Source organism: Nanorana parkeri, unplaced genomic scaffold, assembly GCF_000935625.1.
Source record: "Nanorana parkeri isolate BGI_ZX_2015 unplaced genomic scaffold, ASM93562v1 scaffold287, whole genome shotgun sequence".
Classification (NCBI taxonomy): Eukaryota; Metazoa; Chordata; class Amphibia; order Anura; family Dicroglossidae; genus Nanorana; species Nanorana parkeri.
In genome coordinates this window covers 926,700-950,118 of record NW_017306555.1, presented here as the reverse complement: position 1 = coordinate 950,118, position 23,419 = coordinate 926,700, and the positions used below count along the sequence as shown (strand labels likewise).

The 23,419-nt window shown below is 42.8% G+C and overlaps 1 protein-coding gene across 2 annotated transcripts in view; it reads left to right on the top strand.

Annotated features, from left to right (window-relative positions):
- RERE (arginine-glutamic acid dipeptide repeats) overlaps window positions 1–23,419 on the top strand; it is a 337,236-nt gene that overhangs the window by 160,198 nt on the left and 153,619 nt on the right. For both annotated transcript variants that reach the window (XM_018557505.1, XM_018557504.1), the window contains exon 2: window positions 1,894–2,354. In XM_018557505.1, coding sequence (XP_018413007.1) covers window positions 2,039–2,354 — 316 coding nt within the window. In that variant the 5' untranslated portion in view covers window positions 1,894–2,038. The remainder of the gene's footprint in view (window positions 1–1,893; window positions 2,355–23,419) is intronic.

Genomic DNA, 23,419 nt, shown 5'->3' with positions numbered 1-23,419 from the left:
GCCTCCAGCAGGATCATCAGTAGCAATGTGCTTGGCCTTGGCCAAACCTGATCAATCCAGGCTCACACCAAGTCCACTCAAATCTGTCAGTGACGCATCCCCCTCTCGGCCCAGTCAGCTGTGGTCGGGGCATTCTCTGCCCCTTTGTTACATGTAGCTACAGGGTGGCTAATGCCCTGGTTTGCAGCTGATTGGGGCTGGATGTAAATATCACTGACAGTTTTGCATGGACTGCACATCCCTATTCCACTGTATCTGACTTTTCTGAGCGTGTCTGATGCCTGTGCCCCCTGCTGTGGTGTTCTTCCATCCTTGGCTCCAAGGGTACTACAGCATACAGTGATGGTGTAGTAGCCGCCAGAGGGATCTTAGCATGGTGGGGAGCCAGGTATCCCACACATTGCACTGTAGATAAAGCTGGAGGTAGCATAAAGAGTCATCTTTTGCAGGGAGCTTCTATGTCAATATTTTTGAATAGCAATAGTTGCTTTTAGGGAGCATTTTGTTCATGACCATTTTCCCACTATTATGGAGGTCGGATTAAAAATGAATAAGCACCTGGTTATTGTAAGTTTCACACTGGGTTTTATCTGTGTCTGAAGGAAGAAGCATCTTAAGCATTGTGAAAGAATAAAAGGGAAGGTCTGGCTGTCAAGGGCAATGCTGATCGCCTCTTCCTCTGACTATTTTATAAAGGAAGACCACTTTTCCTTTCCTTGAGTTATATATGGGGAATGAATGACAGAAACATTTTCTTGAACTGGAGGGCCATAAATATGACCCGCTGCAGTATTATTATTATTATTATACAGGATTTATATACAATTTGCGCAGCACTTTACAATATAAGGAAGACATTACAATTCAAGATAAGATGGTAAGGAGGGCCCTGCCCCTGAGGGCTTACAATCCAAAAGGGAGGGTGAAGTGATACATGAGGAGGTAGCTGTGTGGGGAAGAATTGTTTGAGGACATGATGGTTGAGTGGTTAGGTTGAGGTGGGATAGGGTTCCCTGAAGAGATGAGTCTTAAGAGTCAGAGTGGGAGATAGTCGGACAAGTTGGGGTAAAGAGTTCCAGAGGATGGGAGAGACTCTAGTGAAGTCCTGGAGGCGAGTATGGGAGGAGTTGACGAGGGAGCTGGAAAGCAGGAGGTCTTTGGAAGAGCGGAGGGGACGGTTAGGGTAATACTTTAAGACCAGGTTTGAGATATAGCCGGGGGCAGAGTTGTGGATGGCTTTGTAAGTCGTTGTTAATATTTAGAATTTTATCCTTTGGGCTATTGGAAGCCAGTGCCGGGATGGGAGCCAGTGCAGGGATTGACAGAGACTGAGCGGTTGGTGAGGTGGATGAGTGTAGCAGCAGCATTCATGATAGACTGAAGGGGGATAGCCTGTGTAGAGGTAAGCCAATGAAGCCCTCAGACGGATAGAATGGAGTTTGTGAACATTCATCACCACAATTTTTTTTACTTTCTCCCAATTAGTGGTCCCATCATCTCTGTCCAGGGAAAAGAGCATTTTGTGGGTTGAATTAATGTTTATCCTCGGCAGTTTGAGGCTTTTTAAGGACTACATAATTTCTGGATGACAGCAGTTCCTAGAATGTTTGGCAGGTTCGATAACGTGTATTTAGTTAAAAATAAACATTATGTATACTTTTGTTGCGATAAGCTGGTAACATGGTTGACTTTTCCTTCTGACCTTAATGTTGCAGAATGATGGAGTAAAAGCATTTTCTCTGTTGCGTCAAGGCTATTGACTAGGATACATGTAGAAAGTGATATCATGTAGCACTTGCAACCTGACGATTTCCCTTGTAATATCGTGTTGCTATAAGCTAAAGGCTTGTTCACAAGGTATTTATGACTTGTTTTCCTCTTCTGTTTGTGCAGAGTTTTCTGAAGCGCTGGGGTTGTTGGAGTGGTCCAATTTTTCCTGGAACTGCGTGATACATTCAGAAGACTGAAGCCCAGGCTCACGGTCTACCTTTCACGGAGGCCCAGCCGTGAGAGGACAGAAGAAGGCACGTGGCGAATCATGACGGCCGACAAAGAAAAAGACAAAGACAAGGATCGAGACCGGGACAGAGAGAGAGAAAAACGAGATAAAACCCGCGACGGCGAGAACTCTCGCCCACGGCGGAGCTGCACGCTGGAAGGCGGGGCCAAAAACTACGCCGAGAGCGACCACAGTGAGGACGAGGACAATGAAAACAGCGGCATGACGGCAGAGGAGGCCTCCAAAAACAAGAACAAGAAAAAGCTGCCAAAGAAAAAGTCCCGTTACGAACGGTCCACAAATGGGGAGATCACGTCTTACGTCACTGAAGACGACGTGGTGTACAAGCCAGGAGGTAAGAGGCTTTTGCAGAGTGCGCTCTGGGGATGGTAGCAATAAAGTTGTTTGTTGTATGTATTATAATGAAAATACTACCTTCAGGAATACGAAGGCATTAGTGAGTCACTACAGAACATAATTGCACAGCTTGTAATGACAGCTCTTTATTGGATTTCTAAAGCAGTGCTTTATGGAAATGTTTACAAATTGCCAAGCGTGCTAGTAAAAATGAAATAAAAAAAAAAAAATTATTCAAAGGGTTTTATTATATTTTTTTAATGCTAAATTCATCCCAACACTTCTAGGCTTGTAACAAGATGATCACATCCTGCAAGCAGGTGTGGACATATTGTTAAGGAGAAATGAGGCGGTTCAGCTCCATCAAGTTTAGCAAGCTGGGGGAACGCTCAGATATAAAAAGGTGCAAGCTTACAGTAGATGTAAACCCTAACTGAATGGCATGGTTGCTAAAGCACGTTGTTTAATAAACAATTGCCATTTAAGAAAATAAAATAAGGTTTTTACTAGAGGTGCACCGAAATTTTTATTAACTTTTTATTTTTTTTAAATATTTTTATTTACTTTTATTAAATAATTTTAATGTTTTACTTTTAGGGGCTTAGAGAAATATTAGGGGTCTAAACAGACCCCAGATATTTCCCTTTTAAAATAGAAAAAGAACTTGAGAATTCAGAGTCCTCAATCTCATTTTCTGCAGTCCCAGTTATAAATGAACAGGAATCCTCTATACTGAGTGTTGCTGTTCATTCATAACATGTGGAGATAGAATGTTTACCATATCCACAATCATGAATGAACAGGAGGTGATGTAGATCACTTGCCATTCATTCATAATTTGGGAACATGGTATACATACTATGTCCTCAATTATTTACAAACACTCAGCAAACAGTGATTGCTGAGTGTTTGTACTCACTTTCCTTCCTGGATTGGCTGTCACAGGAGGCTGAGCAAGCGGTGCGGGGAGGAGAGCTTGATCTGACAGCTTACACCTCCCCCCGCACCGCCGCCCGGCCTCTTGTGACCTCACTTACTGTCTCCGCCCACACGGCTGCTCTCCTAATCTGTCAGGAGACTGAGCAGTGTGGGAGGAGAGACGCCGACTGCTCACATCGCTCTCCTCCCGCAGCGCTCGGCCTCCTGTGACAGTTTCTCTCCTACCTGCTGGGACACAGAGCAGCGCCCGGCGGGGAGGAGAGACATTTTTCAGCAGAAAAATTTTGCCAAAAGTGACATTTTCGACTGATATGATTCGGCGGCCGATATATCGGTGCATCCCTAGTTTTTACTTTTTTGTTCATCCTTTGTGACCTCTATGCTGCTGATCATTTGTAGGCTATTTGCAGCCTCTTCCTGTCTACATGCGCTCTGGCAGCTGCTGCATATAATTTCTCAGGGCAGGTTTCCTGATCGTGACAACAGTAGAGATTATGATAAGGTGATAACTTGGGAGACTAGGAGATGGGGAGCATCGTCACCCTATAACAGGGAATGCCCAAACAGGGACCTTCGTGGCAGAATCACCAGGTGTTGGTTTAATAAAAGCTACACATTTTAATATAAATGAAAATAACATTTGATTTCATTAGCATGTTAAAGCTTTTTTTCTCTTTTTCGTTGGCTCCTGGGATGTTGCAGGCCCTGTTGTAGAAGTCATGAACCAATGCGTCTAGTGTAGATTCCAGCAGACATGTATGAATAGCCAGGGAGGGAACATAAAATTCCCCTGGTAACAAACTGCATGTGCTAGCGCAGCTTTTTTCTCTCGGACAGGACTTTTACTCTTGAAGGTTTAAAATGGCTGACATGTTCACTTTGTTATAAATGCAGTTAAAGAAGCACATGGTATTGCTTCAGTTTATTTAGCTATAGTGTTGGGTATAAATCGTTCATATTTCCCTTCACTTAATCTAAACACAGAGCACTGAAAATGACTCAATCACCCAAAGTATGCACAGATGTGGCTGCACATAGCATAGTTTGAACAATCTCTATAATAAAGCATTACTTTCCTCGCAAACCTGCCTCGTAAATGTGGCTGGAGCAGGGTATTGTGTGTACTGTATGGATGTTTATATTCTTCAGTCTGGTTGCCCTTTCAGCACCATTGGCTACATAAAAGTGGTCAGGGGTCATATCCTACCATATCTGTTGTTTATCACCGTGGTTTATGAGCACATTCTTGCAGATATGTGCTTCTAAAGTATAAATGTGGCTGATTTTATCATTAAGCTTTCCACACACCAGTTGTTTTTTCTTAGATTTTGATCTTTTAGATCAGCGCAATTTACCAGTAACTGTGTAGTCTGCCGTCTTCTCTCTGTGTCAGTTGGAGCATTTGTTTAAGAAGGCACTTGCATTACATAGTAACTGGTCATTGTTACTGATCTAACAGATCAGATCTAAGGAAATCCTAAAAGTTGTTTATAGGACATTATAGGCATTTATGTGAGCCAAAAAGTCCCTAAACCTGAATAATCACCTCATGTGACCAAGCTAAGGCTTTGATGAGAGGCAGGGCATGCATGCTGCATATACTTCTGCTGCTGACTTATCTGGGATTAAAAATGGGTAATAAACAAACAAGGTTTTCCTAGTCTGATTTTAAAGAAGCCCTTTCACCACCTCATTCATACCCATATAAATATAGGAAGTAAGTGTACTTATAGACACAAGGCAGGCTGTATTTTATCTTTGTCCTGCTCTCTTGTCATGCTAGTAATTGACTTTATATTTTTAAGTATCTCCGACACTTCGAGTGTGTCTGAGGCTATACTGTCCACAGAGACCCAGCTGCTTCCCCTCCTGGCCCTGACTTCAGTCGAGGTCCTGGCAGTAGCCGGCAAATTCTCCTGTGATCGGCATTGACAGCCTTTGCATGTCATGCAATGCTCTCTGACTGCTGCCTGGACTTTGATGGACCTCTGGTATGAGGAGAGGGAAAAGCTGGGTATGTCACAGCCTCTGACCTTCCTTGAGATGCTTGAAAATATAAAGTCTTTCATGCACTCTAGGAAAGAAAAATTGAGACTACAACCAGCCTGATTTATGGGTATGTTGGTACCTTTACTCAGTATGTTTATCTGGTTGGACATGGTTTGGTGACAAGGTCTCTATATCTTGGAAAACTCCCGCATTAGATCCATTGTCTGGTTGTTATTGTGGCTGGGTTCTAACCTGTCCCCCTTTTAAATAAAAAAAAAAAATCATATGCTGTTTGGAGAGATTTCACTACATTGACTGTGCTGGTGGCACATCATGAATTAAGGGGAATTCAGATGGCAATAAAAACCTGACCAAACCTTCTCCATACTGTCTAAAACAACAACACAAAGTGTTAGATGGACTTGGGCTTAAATGCTTTTTGTGATTTTTGAAGTGAGCGTTGATTGGTTTCCACAGAAAAACCCCTATGGAGCTAAATTGATTTTGCTGAGCCCATTGCATGAGAGCCGTGCGATTGTGAGTTTCGTTGCTCCAATTACAGTGAGCAATTCAGGTGCTAAAGCTTATGAAGCAGAGTTTTAATAGTCCCCAGGTCTCATTTGGGAATATATTGCTCATAGCAACCCTGCAAATTGCATTTTACATCTAAGTTTGTGACATAGATTGTACGCTGGTGTATGCAATAAAATTTAAGCTTTATTATCTTCATGCTGTGCTTTAGATGTGCAGTGGAATTTGAGTAAACAGGATTGAAAACGTCTCCCACTTTTGCGTCCACACATAAGCATGTTCTATAGGTGGAATGATTCATGATGTTTAAACAAGCTCCTAATATTTATTTCAAGTTTATTTATAGCTAATAAAAGGTATTATGTCATGTAGGTTGTGTTTATATCCTTTCTGGTCCGGTCTGTAAAACCTTAAATTATGAGCTGGTTTATATAATGCAACTAATAACAATCTTTGCAAATATGTTTGTCGGTTTTAAAAGTTAAACTTTTACAAGGGTGGATGGATTATATGGGGTGGGGTGGGGTAGGGCTTTTTCCAGTGCACGGCTGACTTCCTGCTGGCAAGGGCTCGTTCACTTCATAATGTGTGCATGTTAATGTTGCATTAAGGCTACTCATTCATTTTAAATGGGTCCTCAGTGCATTAAAACCAAAACATAGCGGTATCTCCAGCACTCTAAAGCAAATCGTAGGAAGAACATTCATTTTGTACGAAGGGAATACAACATTTTAGAGCCACATAATGACCCCTTCGTCACTGCAATAGGACATTTGGGAAACCCTGACACTTCTCCATCCACATTTTTCCTGCAAGTTCTTCTGGTGAGCTGGTGACATCGGTTTTACCGTATGTTCTCACATGCACAATGGGAACAAGCCATGCATTGAGCCCTCAAAGCCCAGGTCGTTTCCCTTTTGTGGTCTTAGAACAGCGTAAATTAGTGAGCCAGATATGTCCGTCTGTCCCCCCCCTCAAAATGCTAGTTACACACACATTGTCTGGCTTTCCAAACAGTAATATGTGACCTCTGGGTAGCTGGAGGACAATATAATGTCTTCTTAGAATTAGGGCTGCAACTAATGATTATTTTCATAATCAATTAGTTGGCAGATTTATTTTTTCGATCGAAAAAAAAAAAAATTACCATCCTTAATTTAAAATTAAATACACAAACATAGTGTTTCAAACAAAGTTTACCTTAGCATAAAACTGCATGCAAATTTGTTTGCAATTGCACTGCACTGGAATGCACGACATTGCTGTACCATGTGCTCCAGTGCAGGCGATCACACTGTGGGTGGGAGGCGCGTTTGGGGTGCCGTTGAAATGAATGGCACTGCAATGCACCTCCCACAGCAGAATTTGTCAGGCCAAAACCGAAAAGGACTTTTTTTTTCCTCACATTTTGTTTTTTAAATAATTGTGTTGTAAGCACATGGCACTGGAATCGCTTAAGCCAGAGAGTGAATCGATTTGTTGGTTGCAGCCCTACTTTAGAATTTTCTTTATAGGGAATTGGACAGCCAATGTAAATAATGCTAGCATGGTAGCAATACCAGTAAGAGGTTTATGTCTGTTTTTACCAGCAGACACCCCTTTGTTATTGGGCAGTCCATTGCACAAATTAAAGTGACCCTGTCAGAATTAAAAACTTGTCTGCAAATAGAAGAAGCTGCATATTCTTACCTTTCCGGCAGCTTGTGGGGAGCAGTGGGGGAGAAAGTTATTCACATACCTGGAAGTGTGTGCATGCTTTCAGAGTATGTTGAACATTTGAAGCCAAAGCTTATCGAGAAACTGGCCACCAAAAAGTTAGGTATATGCAGTTTAAGGTAGCTCCTGTGTCGTATATCATATGCTCATTATTCACTTTCCTTATGCTCCTGCGAACATATTTATAGACTGAGCTCAGCTATGTCCTTGTCTTGATGGGGCCAAAGTGAGTTGGAAAATCCACCTTTTTTTTATAGATTAGATTTGACCAGAGGTTCCTGTTCTAATGTTTGTATGTTTAGGAAGCATTATTGGAAATCAGATTTCTTGTTGTGATCATTATACATCTTCCCTTTCACTTTAAAGCTTTCACTGACTCTCTTGGGGTGGAGAAACCAGAATGGAAATGGGACTTGGAGGAAGTAGTCGGAGCCTTGGGACCCACAGGGATTCTTGCATGACAGAGGAGCGCACACCATTCTTTCCTATGACAGCCATTTATACGGAGGGATGCGGATTGTGCGACAAGCACCTTTTGACTGCTGCTTTCTATCTCCCTAGGAGATGAGAAAAAGCCGATTTTACAGCAAGCAATGCTCAAATTCGGGAGCACCAGTTTGCTATATTGTGCTTTTTATGGCCACAATAACATTTCCAAACTCCTGAATTGTACATAGTGTTGTCCAGCTCTTGTCTGATGGAAGACAAATGTTTCTGGCAAACATATGAAAGCAATTTAGTTGTTCTCCTGAGCAGACAGGAGTTTGCTTTGTGGATAACTAAAGTGATGTAAATGCAGAAACAGCTTGTACCAGAGAGAAAATAAATGACTGTCTTCACCATCATGTGTCATTACCTACCCGGTACTTCCCAGCATCACAGGCCTTCTCCCTGCGTGAGGCCAAGCTTAACACAAATAACATATTTAGCCCACTGAGGCTGGAGTGATGCTTGCAATTTTAAGCCCTCTGTTTCTGGAGGAACACGTAAAGGTTACACATACTTACACAGATGAGATTCTGCTCTTTCTCAAGCAGCCTCTTGGGGAATTCAGAAGTAATACTTGCTTGCCCAGCCTCTGATAGTGAGCAATTTATGCCGCCTGTGGCTGCTCTGGTACATTGTGAGCGCTTGCCTGCCAATCACTGGCGATATGGAATGCTGTCATTGATTTGACGGAGATTGCTGCTGCTGCTGCCACCGTTGTACAGCTTTTCATATTGGTAATGAAAATCTTGGAGAGTACCTTATGGCTTAGTGTTTACAAGGAGATGGTTATCAAAGCTTGCAGTGCAAAGCACATAAATAGGCCTTGAGAAAGTATAATCAGACAGGTTATATTGAGGTGGACTAAAAGCACCCAAAAAGTCCTTAAGTATACCATTTCAAATCACAGTACTACCTTAAAATGTATCTGCATGTCTCATCCTAAGCAAATAGGGTTTATTCCTCAATTTAAATAGGATGGGGGAAAATATTTTCTTAATGCCCCTGAGCCAGCTGTGCATCCAGAACCACTGGTTTACAGCACAGTTACTGCCTAATAGTATAAATGTATGGTTGGCCACTGGCACATAATTCCATTTATTTGCATGGCTCAATCTACTATCCTAAAATGAGAAATAATCCCTTTTTTTGGGATTTGTTATAAAAGTTAGACACACAGATACCTTGTTGTTTAAGAAGGCTCTATTCTGCTTCTCAGTGGTTCGGTGGAGGGCTCTTTGCTTCCTTTTATCCCACCTCATGTTAAAGGAGAACTATGAGGTGAGTGCTTTTCACTCACCTCATAGTTCTAGCTGACCTGTGACACAGACTGTCACAGGTCGGCTCAGTAGATCGGGAGGTGAGCGAACACATACCGGCGTTCGCTCACTTCTTGATCCTGTCACAGCTCTCTGCCGTGACAGGGGAGTGGCTGGATTCCCCCCGCTCCGATCCTCCAGCCCTGACTAGCGGAACGGACGGGGGAGGGGGCGGGTCCAGCTGGCTCTGCCTCTAGATAGGCAGAGCCAGCTGTCACTCACGCAGCTGGGCGGATCCAGACATAATTGTCGGGATCCGCTTCAGCTGCAGTGTCTCAGTATACTGAGCTTAGGGTGACGGGAGGATGCTAGTTTGTGTCCTCCCGTTACCCTAAGGGGAACTATGGGGAAAAACCCTGACCCCATACCATAGTTCAGCTTTAACTTGTCTGGTTGTACTTTATATTTACAGGTTCTGTAGCCCATAGAGGTGTTCCATGCCCCCTTTCCCAACCTGTGTAACTATCCCAGAAATATTTCTGTAGGAAAGCTTTTCAGATCTTAACTGTTGGCCAGTTGAAATGATAGCATGGTGGTTTGCCTGCCTTGGTAGTGGACTGGGCAGAACCAATATCATAACCTTTTTTCATAAGTAGTGCTTTGTTTCACTTCTGCTTAAGATCAATAATTTACCTTCAACAAAGATGATGTTGCAGCTTTCAGTTGAAACAATTCCGTTGCATAATACATGATGTGGCAGATTTCGCCTCGTCTGTATGTGTGTAAAGAGAACCTGTCACAGTATATCATTGCATTGATGGATAATATCACTTTAGAGCAGGCATTATAGGATGACTGTTTATGCCTGTAATTAGGGCTAAATTATATTTTGTGTAGCCCAGAATCCCCCAAATCCTGCTAGGGTTACCACACAAGCTGCCTTGAATATAGTATCCAATAGACGCACCCCATTTAATAGTTGGCAGAGCTCCATCTTTGCTAAATTTAGGCTTTCTGTTTGAGCACTGATGGATGGGTTTGAAGGGCTACTCTGAAGATATGGGAACAGGACATGGTGTTAAGTGACAGCAGAAAATGAATTATACACGGTAACAGTTTCGCTTTATAAATTTTTTTTTAAAAACCCTTCCCTTAAAAAAGCATTGTTAAAGTGGACCTTTACCCCCTTTGACTAAAAATCACATCAGCATACAGCTCTGCATGCTGATTCATATTACATTCATTAGCTAAACAAATATATTTTTATTTTACTTACAATTTTATTTTTTCCTACTTCCTGGTCCACTTTGGCACAAATGATGTATTGTGCCCAAGCATTGCATTCTGGGAAGGTCACATTAGCAGAGTATTTCTGGAAAATCTTGTGTAATCTCATGAGATCTCAGGGGAAAGGCATTTTTCTCCCCTGAGAGGATGTGCATTGACATATGTCCTAGTCACATGTGCCAGAGTTCCGGGAAGTAAAGGGAGATCTAGTAACCTGCCGCTAGTTAGAATGGCCACAAGACTGGGGAAGAAAAGGAAAAATAAGGAATGCAAAAATTAAAAAGCTGTCAATTATCTAGGTTTATCTGTTTGCAGATTGGCATTACTAAACCTTTGTAAAGGTTACTTTGTTGTTTTGAAGATATGGGTAAAGTTCCACTTTAAAGACAAAACCTTTTTTATCTCTTTTTATATAGCAGGGAATATTTAAAGCTTGCGTTAAGATCTTTATTTTTAATTTTTCATGGGTAGATTTCCCATTGCTTCCTGTCTAAGTCGCAACAAGAATTGAGTAGAAAATCTTTCCAAGTTGAAGAGAAACATATTTTTAGATGGATATCTGTTTCGGTGACATCGAACATCCCCTCCTGTTCTGGTGACAACTGCAGTATATTGGTTTTGCCATCACACTCTTTTGCAGTGAGAGTGGTCACCAGGACAAATTGGATGAATCTCCCCAGCAATGACATGGACAGCAATACAGACCTGATATTAGTAAGAACAAATCCCCAATCCATCCACAATTTTAAAAAAAAGGCTGTAGACATATTTGAAGATAATGCTGGTGGCAAGGTTTCGAGTCCTATCTGCGTTAAATCACCACCAAGGATTTCCTTACCCAATACTGCACCATAACAGGCCCTGCTTGCCTCTAAGCCAGTCTAGATTCTTTCCTTCCTATGAAGAATATAGCACTGTGTAAAATGGTCGGGGTTTTTTGCTAAACTGTTAAACACAGATCCATTACCGGCAGCACAGTGATCATCCAGCACAGATTTCATTTTGCTTTCATCAGTTGCAGCTGACTTGTTTTTGTAACCTGTTGTTTCTTGTAGCGGATGCATGTCTCCCTTTACCCCACTTACTCCCTCTTCTGAAAACTCTACCTCACCATGGCAACAAATTGATTTATAGCAGGTTATCCACTAGCAGCTCTGCTTCCACCCTTCCCACCAGGGGCTATTGATTTCCACCATCAGCCGGAATAGCAGATAGCTTGGCGTGATATGGCAGCAATGTTTGTCCCCTGCGTCAGGAGGAAAGCAAAGCTCTGATCAGTGTAGCAACATAAACGTATTGCTCTGCAATTGTCTGTAATTTCTGTACAAGCAGCCTAGAGATTACCCATGGGTTTGTGCTATTGTCATACTGGCTGGATTCACTTTGCACACCTTTAACCCACATTTAATGGCATACTGCGCTTACTGCCAGTTTTGCCTTCACCACAGTGGTGGAAGTAATTTATTACATTCCAGGACACAGGGGATTATAGATTATTCTTTACCTGATTATTCTAAAGGTTTCCAAGTCCCCATTCTGCTCTGCCCGTGGTGTAATTACTGACTAATCTGTATAGGTTGTGATGGAATGAGTTGGCTAAGCAAATAAGCAACCAAGGATGCTAAGTGACAGGGGTTTACATGTCGGCCCTGAGTATCGGCGGCTGTGGCCAGTAAAGTACATTTGCACTGTATGCATATAAATGTTACTTATGTAAAGTGCACAGATAAGCTGCCAGCAATATTTTACATTAAATCTTTATGCAAGGTAGGACGCCATGATGCATATTTTGGGGATAAATGTTGGTTGAGCTGTCATGCAATTATTTCTCTATACACTGCAATGTTTTGCTGAAGCCTATGTAGCCTAGGTATATAAATCACACAAAGGGCATCTGCGAGCTGGTAGATGATCAAATGAAAGGGGAGCAACCATTTCATGTATACGTTTATTGAGCTGTCTTTGTATCTTTTGTATAGTGTTTTTTTTATGATGTACACAGTAGCCACCAGATGGCAGTACTGCAAGTGGTGCCCAATAGCCATGCCTAACGTAAGGGAAAACATATAAAACATAAATGTAATATAAAAAACTATGAAGGCAATTCATCAAAACTGGAGCAGCTGTGCACCGCACCCAATCAGCTTCTCTGTTTCATTTTTTTAAATGTTACCTGAACAAACTGAAGAGAGAAGCTGATTGGTTGCCACGCACAATTGCTCCAGTTTTGATAAATTCCCTCCCATGAAGGGAATTTATCAAAATCTGGAGCACCTGTGCACTGCAACCAATCAGCTTCTCTCTTTCATTTTCAAATCTTAACTGAACAAACTGACGAGAGAAGGTGACTGGTTGGGCAACTGCTCCAGATTCTGTTTGCTCCTGTGTTGATGAATTCCCCTCAATGTATGATTGTACCGCTCCTCTGCCTCCACAATCTGACACCAGGTTACTTGAGATTCCTGTGTAAGCTTTGCCTTGCTAATGCATTTCCTCCCTCATGCTGCCTCTTCATGGCATAAACAAACACTTAGCTAAGCATTCACATATATTATTTGAGAAGCCAGGGCCGTGCCTTCTAGCTGACTGGTCACTTGCTGTATATCTTCACATCATGTCTCGACCAGATCTACAAACAGTGTATTTTTACCGCGATTTTGCAGCGTTCCGTAGCATGTTTTTTTTAATTTTTTTTTAATAAAGCTTAACATGAGCTTTTAGGTGCAGTCCAATGTGGTTTTGATGCGTTTCCATGTGTCCCACAGCATTCCAGACCAGAGAAAATGAGACGAGCAGTATTTTTTTGTCTGGTCTGGAATGGACTGCGCTGGTGTGAACAGAGCCCAGAAATACCATAGGGTACATTGGAAAGCTTTTTTGGTCCGTGAGCAATCTGTTTTGGTTTGCACATGGTGTGAACAAGCCCTTGAGGCCAGGTTCACGCCATATTCCGGACCAGATCTAGGACATGTAGTATTGCGGTTTGCCATGTTTTTGTTGCGTTTTTTTTTTTTGGCTTAAAATGGGCTTACATGTGCAATCCAGTGGATTTGTATTATTATACAGGATTCTATAGCGCAAATAGTTTGTACAGCGCTTTACAATATAAGGAAGACATTACAATCACAATACAATTCAAGACAAGATGGTAAGGAGGGCCCTGTCCATGAATTTGTAGGTGTTTTATGCATTTTTGATGCGTTTCCATGCATTCCAGACCAAAGAAAATGAAACTAGCAGTATTTTTTTTTTTCTGGTCCAGAATGGACTGCGATGCTGTGAACAGAGCCCAGAAATATCATAGGGATACATTGGGATGCTCTTTTGGCTCGGGAACAAACTGTTCTGGTGTGGACATGATCTGGACATGGTGTGAACAAGCCCTAAAGCAGGTAGGGGCCCTTTGACCCTCTCAGGTATACCTCCAGGAGCCGTGCACCACCGATTTGAGAAACTCCAAGCCAAAAGAATGGCTGCCTCGACTGTATTGGCTATGAAGGGTAATAGACTGCCTGTAGACGTGGGCTGTCTGATCTCTGACCTCCTTTTGTATGCAGCATGCCCTGTTTAGTGATCTTGTAGCCAAGGCCAGTCATGATACAGTGCTCTGTGACAATGTACAGGGATAATTGTCGGTGAAAAACACAGCGCCTATATCCGGTGACCTCGCACTGCACCGCGGTAGCTTCCCGTCTTTTCATGTTTTGGATATTTCAGCATGGCCTTGTGTGATTCTAATGTTTTTTCACAGGAAAGGCAAGCGTGCTTCAAGCCTAAATAAATAAAGCTTGTCTGCGCTAAAGCATTGCGTAGTAGAAAGGTTAATTAAAATGCCTGAGCCATATGTTTTGCATGTGCTCTTTGCTGCTAATCAGCAGACCATCATTTGACTGGAGCCTCAAACGGGTTAACCTCACTTGCAGCTCTGCAATATAACGCTGTGCCGCTTCTGATTTGCTGATCACAGTACATCTGTCAGCTGACCTAGCCTGTTCCCTCCATAACTCATATATATTTATATTCTATAAACATGTTCATTGGCCCTCAGGGTTAATGAGTAAGGAAGCAACACTAGGGAGGATGATTCTCTGCCAGCTGAGTTTATATCAATGCTTCCTTTGTGCTCATTGTCCTGAACTGAGGCTTGGTGTATCATCCTGCCTTCCTGGCAGATGAGGTTATAACCTCTATTTCTCACTTGTGCTCTGTTCTTCTATCACCGTTAACCCGTTATCAGCCTTTCCCGAGATACCAGGGCCTCCTGCTTTTCCCCGATTGTCCTGCCTGTGAGGTCACGAGCTGAGGCGACATTGTTAGATTGAAATACAGGAATTTGGCTCCTGCCTTGACAGCTATTGGCTCTCTTCTGTCATTGACCCATGTGTTTGTCTTCATTCCAGATATTGCCTTCTATTCCTTATGACAGCCGCACCAGCTGAGAAAGGACAGGCCTGCCAGAAAGAAGCAAGATTTCCAGGGATTGCTCTGGGAGGGAAATGGGCATGTCTTTTATATTTTTTTTGTGGCCCCGTTATGCCATATTACAGCGATGATTTTTGCAGCTGCATGCTAGAGAAACTCATTAGCATTCAGCAAGGATCAGCGTTATAGTGAAACAATGGAGTTTAAAAGCATAGGGCCGCAGGATTGCTTTTAATGAAAGTCCAGGTTTAGGCCTGGAGCCAGGTTTTTTTGCCTGCGGCGTTGCTAACAAAGTGCGGCTTCTTAGCACCAGCTTTGACAATTTTGTTGCGCATGAAAATGTCATTATAGAGTTAAACAGCCATTTTATTCTGACGGGCTGCTGCTATCACTGTTAAGGTGGCTCACACAGCACTGGTCATGCACCCAGTGGTGTCACAAGGGGGTTGCGGCCCGCACCCGGTGACACCAAAATGACGGTCATTTTGGTGTCACCGCCTCTAAAAAGTCGGGCACTTGGTCATGGACCGAGAAACTGCACGCTGGCCGGCTACACATCTGGCCTGTGTATGTGCTAGCACAGCAAAAAAAAAAAATACTGAGCAGCCAATTTCTTCTAGGTGTTATTACCTCTTATCAGGATACAAATAGTTACTGCATCAAGAATCAAACTGCAAAGATAAGGCATGTGTTATCAAAGTGTCAGTTATTTGCCCTCTGAAGCTTTATTACAGTTCTGCGGCGTATACAGCGGCTTACCATTGTTTGATTTGCACAGCGCGCACCTGTCCCTTGTGAGAACACGGTTTATCGGCAGGAAATGCGCTCTGCCCGACAGCCATTTTGTGGTCGAGAAGTGTTTCCGGTCTCCCTCGAGACTGAGCAGGAGCCGTTCCCAGGAAAATGGAGGCCGCCACCGCCACATCTGAGTGACACCCATGAAATTATGGCACGTAATTGGGTGTGTAAAACTCTGTCTAAAGTGTTTAGATAGAACAAAGCTCTTGCCAGTGGGAGGCATCCAGCTTTGTGTATGAGAAGTGTTTCTTGGCTCTTTATGTAGGCCAGTGATCCTCTCCCCTTCTGAGCTGCTGGTAATCATGTACATGCAGCCAACATCATTGCATAGTGTTAACAAGGGTAAGCCATCCTGCACAGTCTCTGCAGAACACAGGCTCCCCTCCTTTCTGGGACAGAACAATGCCGCCTGTTACACTGTCGTATAATAGCTGAAATAAAATACTTCACAAACCTCTTGTATAGGTGAAGATGTGCTGCTCTCACATGCCCCGTGAATGGGGCTGTCTGGCAGGTATTGTTCAGCCGTCTTTGTGAGATTGAAGCAGTTTAAAACTTGACAGATGGAGAGCTGCTCTCTCACTTTGAGGCTGATCAATAGAGGTTGATCCTGCGAATGGCTTTTTTTTTTTGCATATCCACATAGGTCCTGAGGAAGAAAAGCATGCCGGATAAAAGCAGAGGCTTTGTTTGTGTTTTTTGTTTCATTAGATTTTGTTTTTCTATGTTTGCTAATGAAGTCTTCAAGGGTTCTTTTTTCATCTTTTTTTGTTTCATCTGGATATGTCTGTATGCTTCTTATTTCCTAATATACATGCGTCTTGTCTGGTAAAACCTTGTCAACAGAAAGTTGAGGTAAATCTCTGTAATGGAGCACCAGGTAGCAGTAAAACATGGCAGGTCTTCTAACCTTTCCTCATTCTATTCAAAACTAAACAAAGGTTTGAGTATAGATACTTTAACAGATATTGCTGTAGGGTGACTAAGAGAAATCTGTGTTAATCAGGGGTGGGCAAATTAATATGAAATTTAGGAGCCAGTCTGTCTAATGCTGGGCACACACCTTACAACCATCGCAAGACTTTTGTCTTGCGATGGTTGTAAGGTAATTAAAAAAAACGTATCTTGGACAGGCAGATCGTACTTGCGATGATCGCAACCCCGCCCAGCTTAGGGGCGGGCTTCCGATGACCACAATGCTAAACGAGCAGTGTGCGCTTGCGCACACCGGCCCGTGCGGCTTTTATTTTGCGAACATGCCACAAACCAGCCGAAAATCGTACGATGTTCGGCTGGTTTTCGAACATGTTACTAAGATAAAAGTTGTGCGACCTTACAGTAGCAGAGGTCGCACGCCTTTCACACACCTTGCGATAATCGTACGATCGCGGGATTTCCCGCGATTATCGCACGATTATCGCAAGGTGTGTGGGCACCTTGATGCAGAAGCCAGCAGGTGTATGTTTAGGAGCCAGCTCCATTGACAATAACTAGAGTAAACCTCAGAAGTTAGGCACCAGCTGTAATTTGTAGGAAGCATTGGCGACATCGCTTCCTGGGATTTGCCCAGCCCTGCTGTAAGTACATATGCATGTATAATTGACTCGGCATATTTGTTTAATGGGAGGCAGTAGTTCCAATTTAATTTAATGTGGGCCTGACTTTGTTCTCGTTGGGGTTCAGGGTGACCCTAAGAATTTGCTTTGTTTGAATCCATTGTGAATATAGATACGCTATATTGCCAACAGTATTGGGACACTGCTCCAAATAATTGGATTCAGGTGTTCCGTGAAATTTCCTTGCTACTAAATATTCCACGGTCAACAGTTAGTGGTATTATAACAAAGTAGAAGCAACTGGGAACAGCAGCAACCCAGCCCCGAAGTGGTAGGCCACGTATAATGACAGAGCGGGGTCAGCACATGCTGAAGTGCGCAGAAGTCGCCAACTGTCTGCAGAGTCAATAGCTACAGACCTCCAAACTTCGCATGGCCTTCAGATTGGCACAACAACAGTGCGTAAAGAGCTTCATGGAATGGGTTTCCATGGCCGAGCAGCTGCATCCAAGCCTTACATCACCAAGTGCAATGCAAAGCGTCGGATGCCGTGGTGTAAAGCACGCTGCCACTGGACTCTAGAGAAGTGGAGACGTGTTCTCTGGAGTGATGAATCACGCTTCTCTGGCAATCTGATGGACGTGTCTGGGTTTGGCGGATGCCAGGAGAACGGTACTTGCCTGACTGCATTGTGCCAAGTTTAAAGTTTGGTGGAGGGGGGATTATAGTGTGGGGTTGTCTTTCAGGAGTTGGGCTTGGCCCCTTAGTTCCAGTGAAGGGAACTCTTAAGGCATCAGCATACCAAGACATTTTGGACAATTTCATGCTCCCAACTTTGTCAGACCAGTTTGGGGATGGCCCCTTCCTGCTCCAACATGACTGCGTCCCAGTGCACAAAGCAAGGTCCATAAAGACATGAATGAGCGAATTTGGAGTCTAGGAAATTGACTGGCCTGCACAGAGTCCTGACCTTAACCCGATAGAACACCTTTTGGATTAATTTGAGCGGAGACTGTGAGGCAGGCCGCCTTGTCCAACATCAGTACCTGACCTCACAAATGCTCTTCTGGAAGAATGGTCAAAGATTCCCAGAGACACAGTCCTAAACCTTGTGGACGCCTTCCCAGAAGAATTGAAGCTGTTCTAGCTGCAAAGGGTGGGCCAACTCAATATTGAACCCTACGGACTAAGACTGGGATGCCATTAAAGTTCATGTGTGTGTAAAGGCAGGCGTGCCAATACTTCTGGCAATATAGATATAATGGCCCATATCTTGTTTACACATGTATGAAACAATCTTTAACACAACTGTGTGATGATCGTTGCTGAATCATTCCGCATGTTTTAGTCAACTCAAGTGCCGCATGAGAAGCACTCCTTAACTGAGGGTCAGTTAAGATTTTTTACTATGTTGGGAAATTCCTAAGAGCATCTTCATACTCAATCGACTGCTGACACAGCCCCAATTATCTTGTGTCCTTTTCAAATGGTCACATTGCTACTGATAATTGTTAGATATTTCATGAGAACAAAAAGATGTCATTGTCACAAAGGAATAGGGCAGGCCTTGAAATGGATACCTAAATACTCATTATTTTTCTGTGACACTGTCTGTTGACAGAATTAAGAAATATTGCCTGTTTTCTCCCATTAGTAAGAGGTAGCACGGAATGAGATTTAGAGAAAATGGACGCTTGAGAATCAGACTGGTCGGTTAGACACAAGACTCTGGTAGCTAGAGAGCTTAAACGAGTTAGCGTGTGATTAGAAGCCCAGGTCATCCAGAAATAGAGGCTAGCACTTTGATGTGATGGAACTGCTGTAAATCTCGTCTGGATCTCAGCACTGCAGCAGGAGACCAAATTGGAAGCGGCTTTGTCTCAGTGCGTTCTGTGTGGATAACAGATGGAGATGAGCAGAGAAACATGCATCAAGCTAATAATCACGTAGTGAATGATGCCCTTCAGTTCTCCGAAGATAAACGGCGTGTTCTATGGCAAAATGCACTGTTCTTTGATCTCCTGTCTGCCCTTGGTTGGTGCCATTAACAGCAGCCTGCGTCTCAGACATGGCTTTTGGGTTTAGCACAAGCTAGGCTTGTGTCAGTAATAAGCAGCAGTATCTTTCTGATGCAGCATTAGATGAGAAAAAGCTTTCATTTCTCTGTAGAGCTTTCAAGTGAACCTGAAATCAAAAAGTTGAAGATGTACTTTGCTTTAAAGTGGTATTAAAGTCACTTTTGTTTTTACATGTATCGTATAGCAAGCAGTAGATATATGCAAAAACATTCAAAATATAAAAGTTACCAAATAGGTAAATGCTTACCTGTGAATCCGCCGCTCGCTCCTGTCTGAAGATTCTTCAGTGGCTGTGCAGGAGGATGGGGCGGGCGCATGTGCAGTAGAAATCTTCGGCCGGCAGAAGAGACCCAGTGCAGGTGAATGCACGCAGCCGTGGACAGACACTGTGGGATGCAGAAGACCCAGCAGTCAGCGCAGCGATCAGAGACCGGCACCAGTGCTGGGGGGACTCCCGAAAACTACTGGAAAGAAGGTGATCGGATCAAGAGGCATCATTTAAGGTAAGTTACATAGTCAGGTTGAAAAAAGACACAAGTCCATGGAGTTCAACCTATAGAGATATGAGAAAAAAAAGAAAAGCCTAAACAGAACACTATACCCCCAATTACCCACTGTTGATCCAAAGGAAGGCAAAAAAGACCCCCTACAAAAGAATGGTTCAATATGCTCCAATAGGGGGAAAAAATTCCTTCCTGATCCCATAAGGCAATCTTCCCTGGATCAACAATCTCTGATGCTTAATATACCTATAAGAACTCAATATCCAGTAATATTCTGTGCATTTAGGAACACATCCAGATTTAAAAAAAATAAAAAATTAACAGCTCGCTAGAACTAGCTCCTGGGGGAGTCTATTCCACATTTTCACAGCTCTAACTGTGAAGAATCCTTTCCATATGCAAAGGTTAAACCTCTTTTCCTCCAGACACAAAGAGTACCCCCTTGTCCTTTGCAGTGACCTTAAAGTAAATAATTTGGCACCAAGCTCACTATATGGACCATTTATGTATTTGTACATGGTGATCATGTCCTCCCGTTAATCGCCTCTTCAGAGAGAACAAGTAAGTCTTTAAAATAACATTGGGGGGAGGAATTTTGACTTTAATGTCACTTGAAGGAATGCCTAGAAATGTTGTTCCCTAGCATTACACTGAAAATTGTACTTTTTTGTCTTGAATTACTCCTGAAAAACTATCTGAGCATGTCCTCTGCCTAGACAGTCCATTGCATTCAGCCTAATAGCTATATATCTACAGTTTGAAATCTAAGGCACTGCTGCTTAGCCTTACTAGATTTGGAGTGAGTTTTTATGTTGTCACTACTGTGCTATTCACTGCTGTCCTTACTGGAGAGCAAGCTGTACCTGAAGACCTGCAGTAAGCATCTCCCTGCTTCAGCCTCCACTTCTGTGGAGCTGCCCTTTCTGCACATCTCCTGCTGCTTCTTTAATCCCAATCACGTCTGACATGGATACCAGTAAAAAGACCAGCAGGCAGTACTGGTGACTAGACCTTTGTTCACGGTTTGCATTTTTAGGCATAGCTTCTAAAGTGAAAGTCCTCTTACTCGGTACCTTTGAATTAGTCCAAAGGTCATTTTTACCATTGTATCCAGGAGAGTTTTGTGTTTTTTATGGCTTTTTTTCTACAAAAGGTAAGAAAAGGAACAGGCAGATTTACTAACATAAATGTTTTCTTGGCAAATCCTGGATGTGGTCATTAAGAGATATATGTCCGTAGTAGGATTTCCACCTCTAATTTAACCATTCCCCAATCTACTACCACTAGCAGGCACATGAACTGTAAACGCATGCTGCTGAAAATATAGTATCTCCATGCCTCTGATAACCGTATGAGACACAACTGTTTCCTAATGGTCGGTCTGTACAGATCTTGCAATGCCAATAGCAGCAGCCTGGAGTCCCACTGAGCTTGATGTTAAAGGGGACTTTTTAGTGCATCTGAAACAGATGGGGAGTTTCCAGTTACACTGAAATGCTAAACTAGCACACAGGACCTCGGTTTCCAGGGTTGACAACACAGGTCATTTCTGTTCCACAACGGGGGGGGGGGAAAATTGTACCAGTCATGGAAAGACTTAGATGTACAGTCTTTGTGGAGGTAAAAAGTCCTCGCACCCTTGTTTCTCAGCATTTTCCTCCATATTTCAGAGGCTGATTTTTGGACAATGTGTGCTGCTTAACTGAGCCAATTGCAGCAGTGTACCTGTCAGCTTGAATTGGCAGCGTGTAGATAATTAAGTGGCTCTCCTCCTATCTCCAGCACATACACACTGCAAAGCTTCTCCGAGACATGTAAAACAAAACATCAAGGAGATCATTACAGTACATCATTTAGGTATTTCTATCTTTAACCTCCTTGTGCTTATGATTGTCAGTCCTTTCCAAAGTCGCTTTCCCTGGCAGGCCAATTATAGTCTAGAATTACAACAAAAAAAGGCTCTGGAAGTGAGACGATTTTAGGAAACACAGGATGTATATGTGGTGTTCTGAATGCTTATTAAATACATGACTCTCTCCCCCTTCTCTCTCCGTGCCTTGGCTGATTGCAGCTCCATTTGTCATATTTTACAGCTTCTCAAGAATATTTAGAACGTAATGCTGCTTTCTATGTCGGCTCCTGATTTTATTACATTTTTTTCATCTGTCTTAATTTTAAAGACATTGCCATCTGCACCTTTCACATTCAGGCATTGCATCAATTGTATTTCTCCTGCCTTATTATTCCAGCCTGTACTGGATTGAGGCCTTTAATGTTCCTGCTATTGATATAAAACAAATGGCACTGCATAGGCCTATTTGTCTGAGCCATGCCCAATCTAGGTCCTGCAGCTTTTGAAGAACTACAAGCACCAGACTGTCCTAGGCCTCTTAAGGCAATTTGGTGTGTGTGTGTGTGTGTGTGTGTACGTACAAAGCCCTTCACATGTGTCCTGGTGACTGTACAGGAAATTAAGGCTCTCTCTGGCTGGGACACAAAAATAAAACAAGTTCTTACAGCCCATTCACACCTGGGCGTTTTTCATAAGCGCGTCATATGCGCGTTTTCCTACTGGCGTTTTGCGCGTTTTAAAGCGCGATTTTAGCGCGTTTTTGTACATTGTAAACGTGCGACGCATGCGCGTTTTGGAGCGCTTTTTGGAGCGACAACAGAGGTTTCCAATGAAAAAGAATTCCTGTCTTTCCGCAAGCGTCCAATGAAAAAGACTTCCTGAGCATTTTCTGCATTTCCCTTTCCTGTATGCAAAAGACCCTGCGGTGTCTGTTGTGCAGAAAAGAGTTGTGAGAGTTGTGATTTTGGATTGATTATGGAGCTGACAAAAAGAAGGACTGCAGCAGTCGTTGCAGCACTGCGCTTAATTACATTGTGGAGAAGGAGGGATCGCAGGCGACGTTTCTGGGTCCATCCGGTAATAGCCAACCGTGAAGAAAGAGGTCAGTTTTGGGCCATGTATCAGACACTCCGTGGACATGAGGACAAGTTCTTCAGTTTTACCCGCATGTCCATAAATAGGTTAGTACATAAACAATTGTTATGCTTATTGTTGTTCTGTCCCATGTACGTGGCATCATTGTTTGTAATGGAATATATGTATATGTTGTTCATGTATTTGCTAGTAGTGCCGACAAACCTATATATATATATATATCTATTTACAGTTTTGACGAGTTACTCGGATTGCTGCTGGTAAAGTTGGAACGTCAGGACACCTTTATGCGAGACAGCATTTCACCACCGGAAAGACTAATAATAACTTTGCGGTAAGTTCACTATATCACTCCTTTGTAGAATTATAAACCAATTAAATATTGGCCAATTAAATATTGGCTTAAAGAAGCATAAATAGAGTATATGATAAAATGTCTTCTCTCTGCGATTATCAGCGGGTGTAGGTATGACATTATTTATGTGTACTAATTTATAAATATAAATTAGTGTATATCAATCACCCTCACCAATTTCATATATACACTCTCAC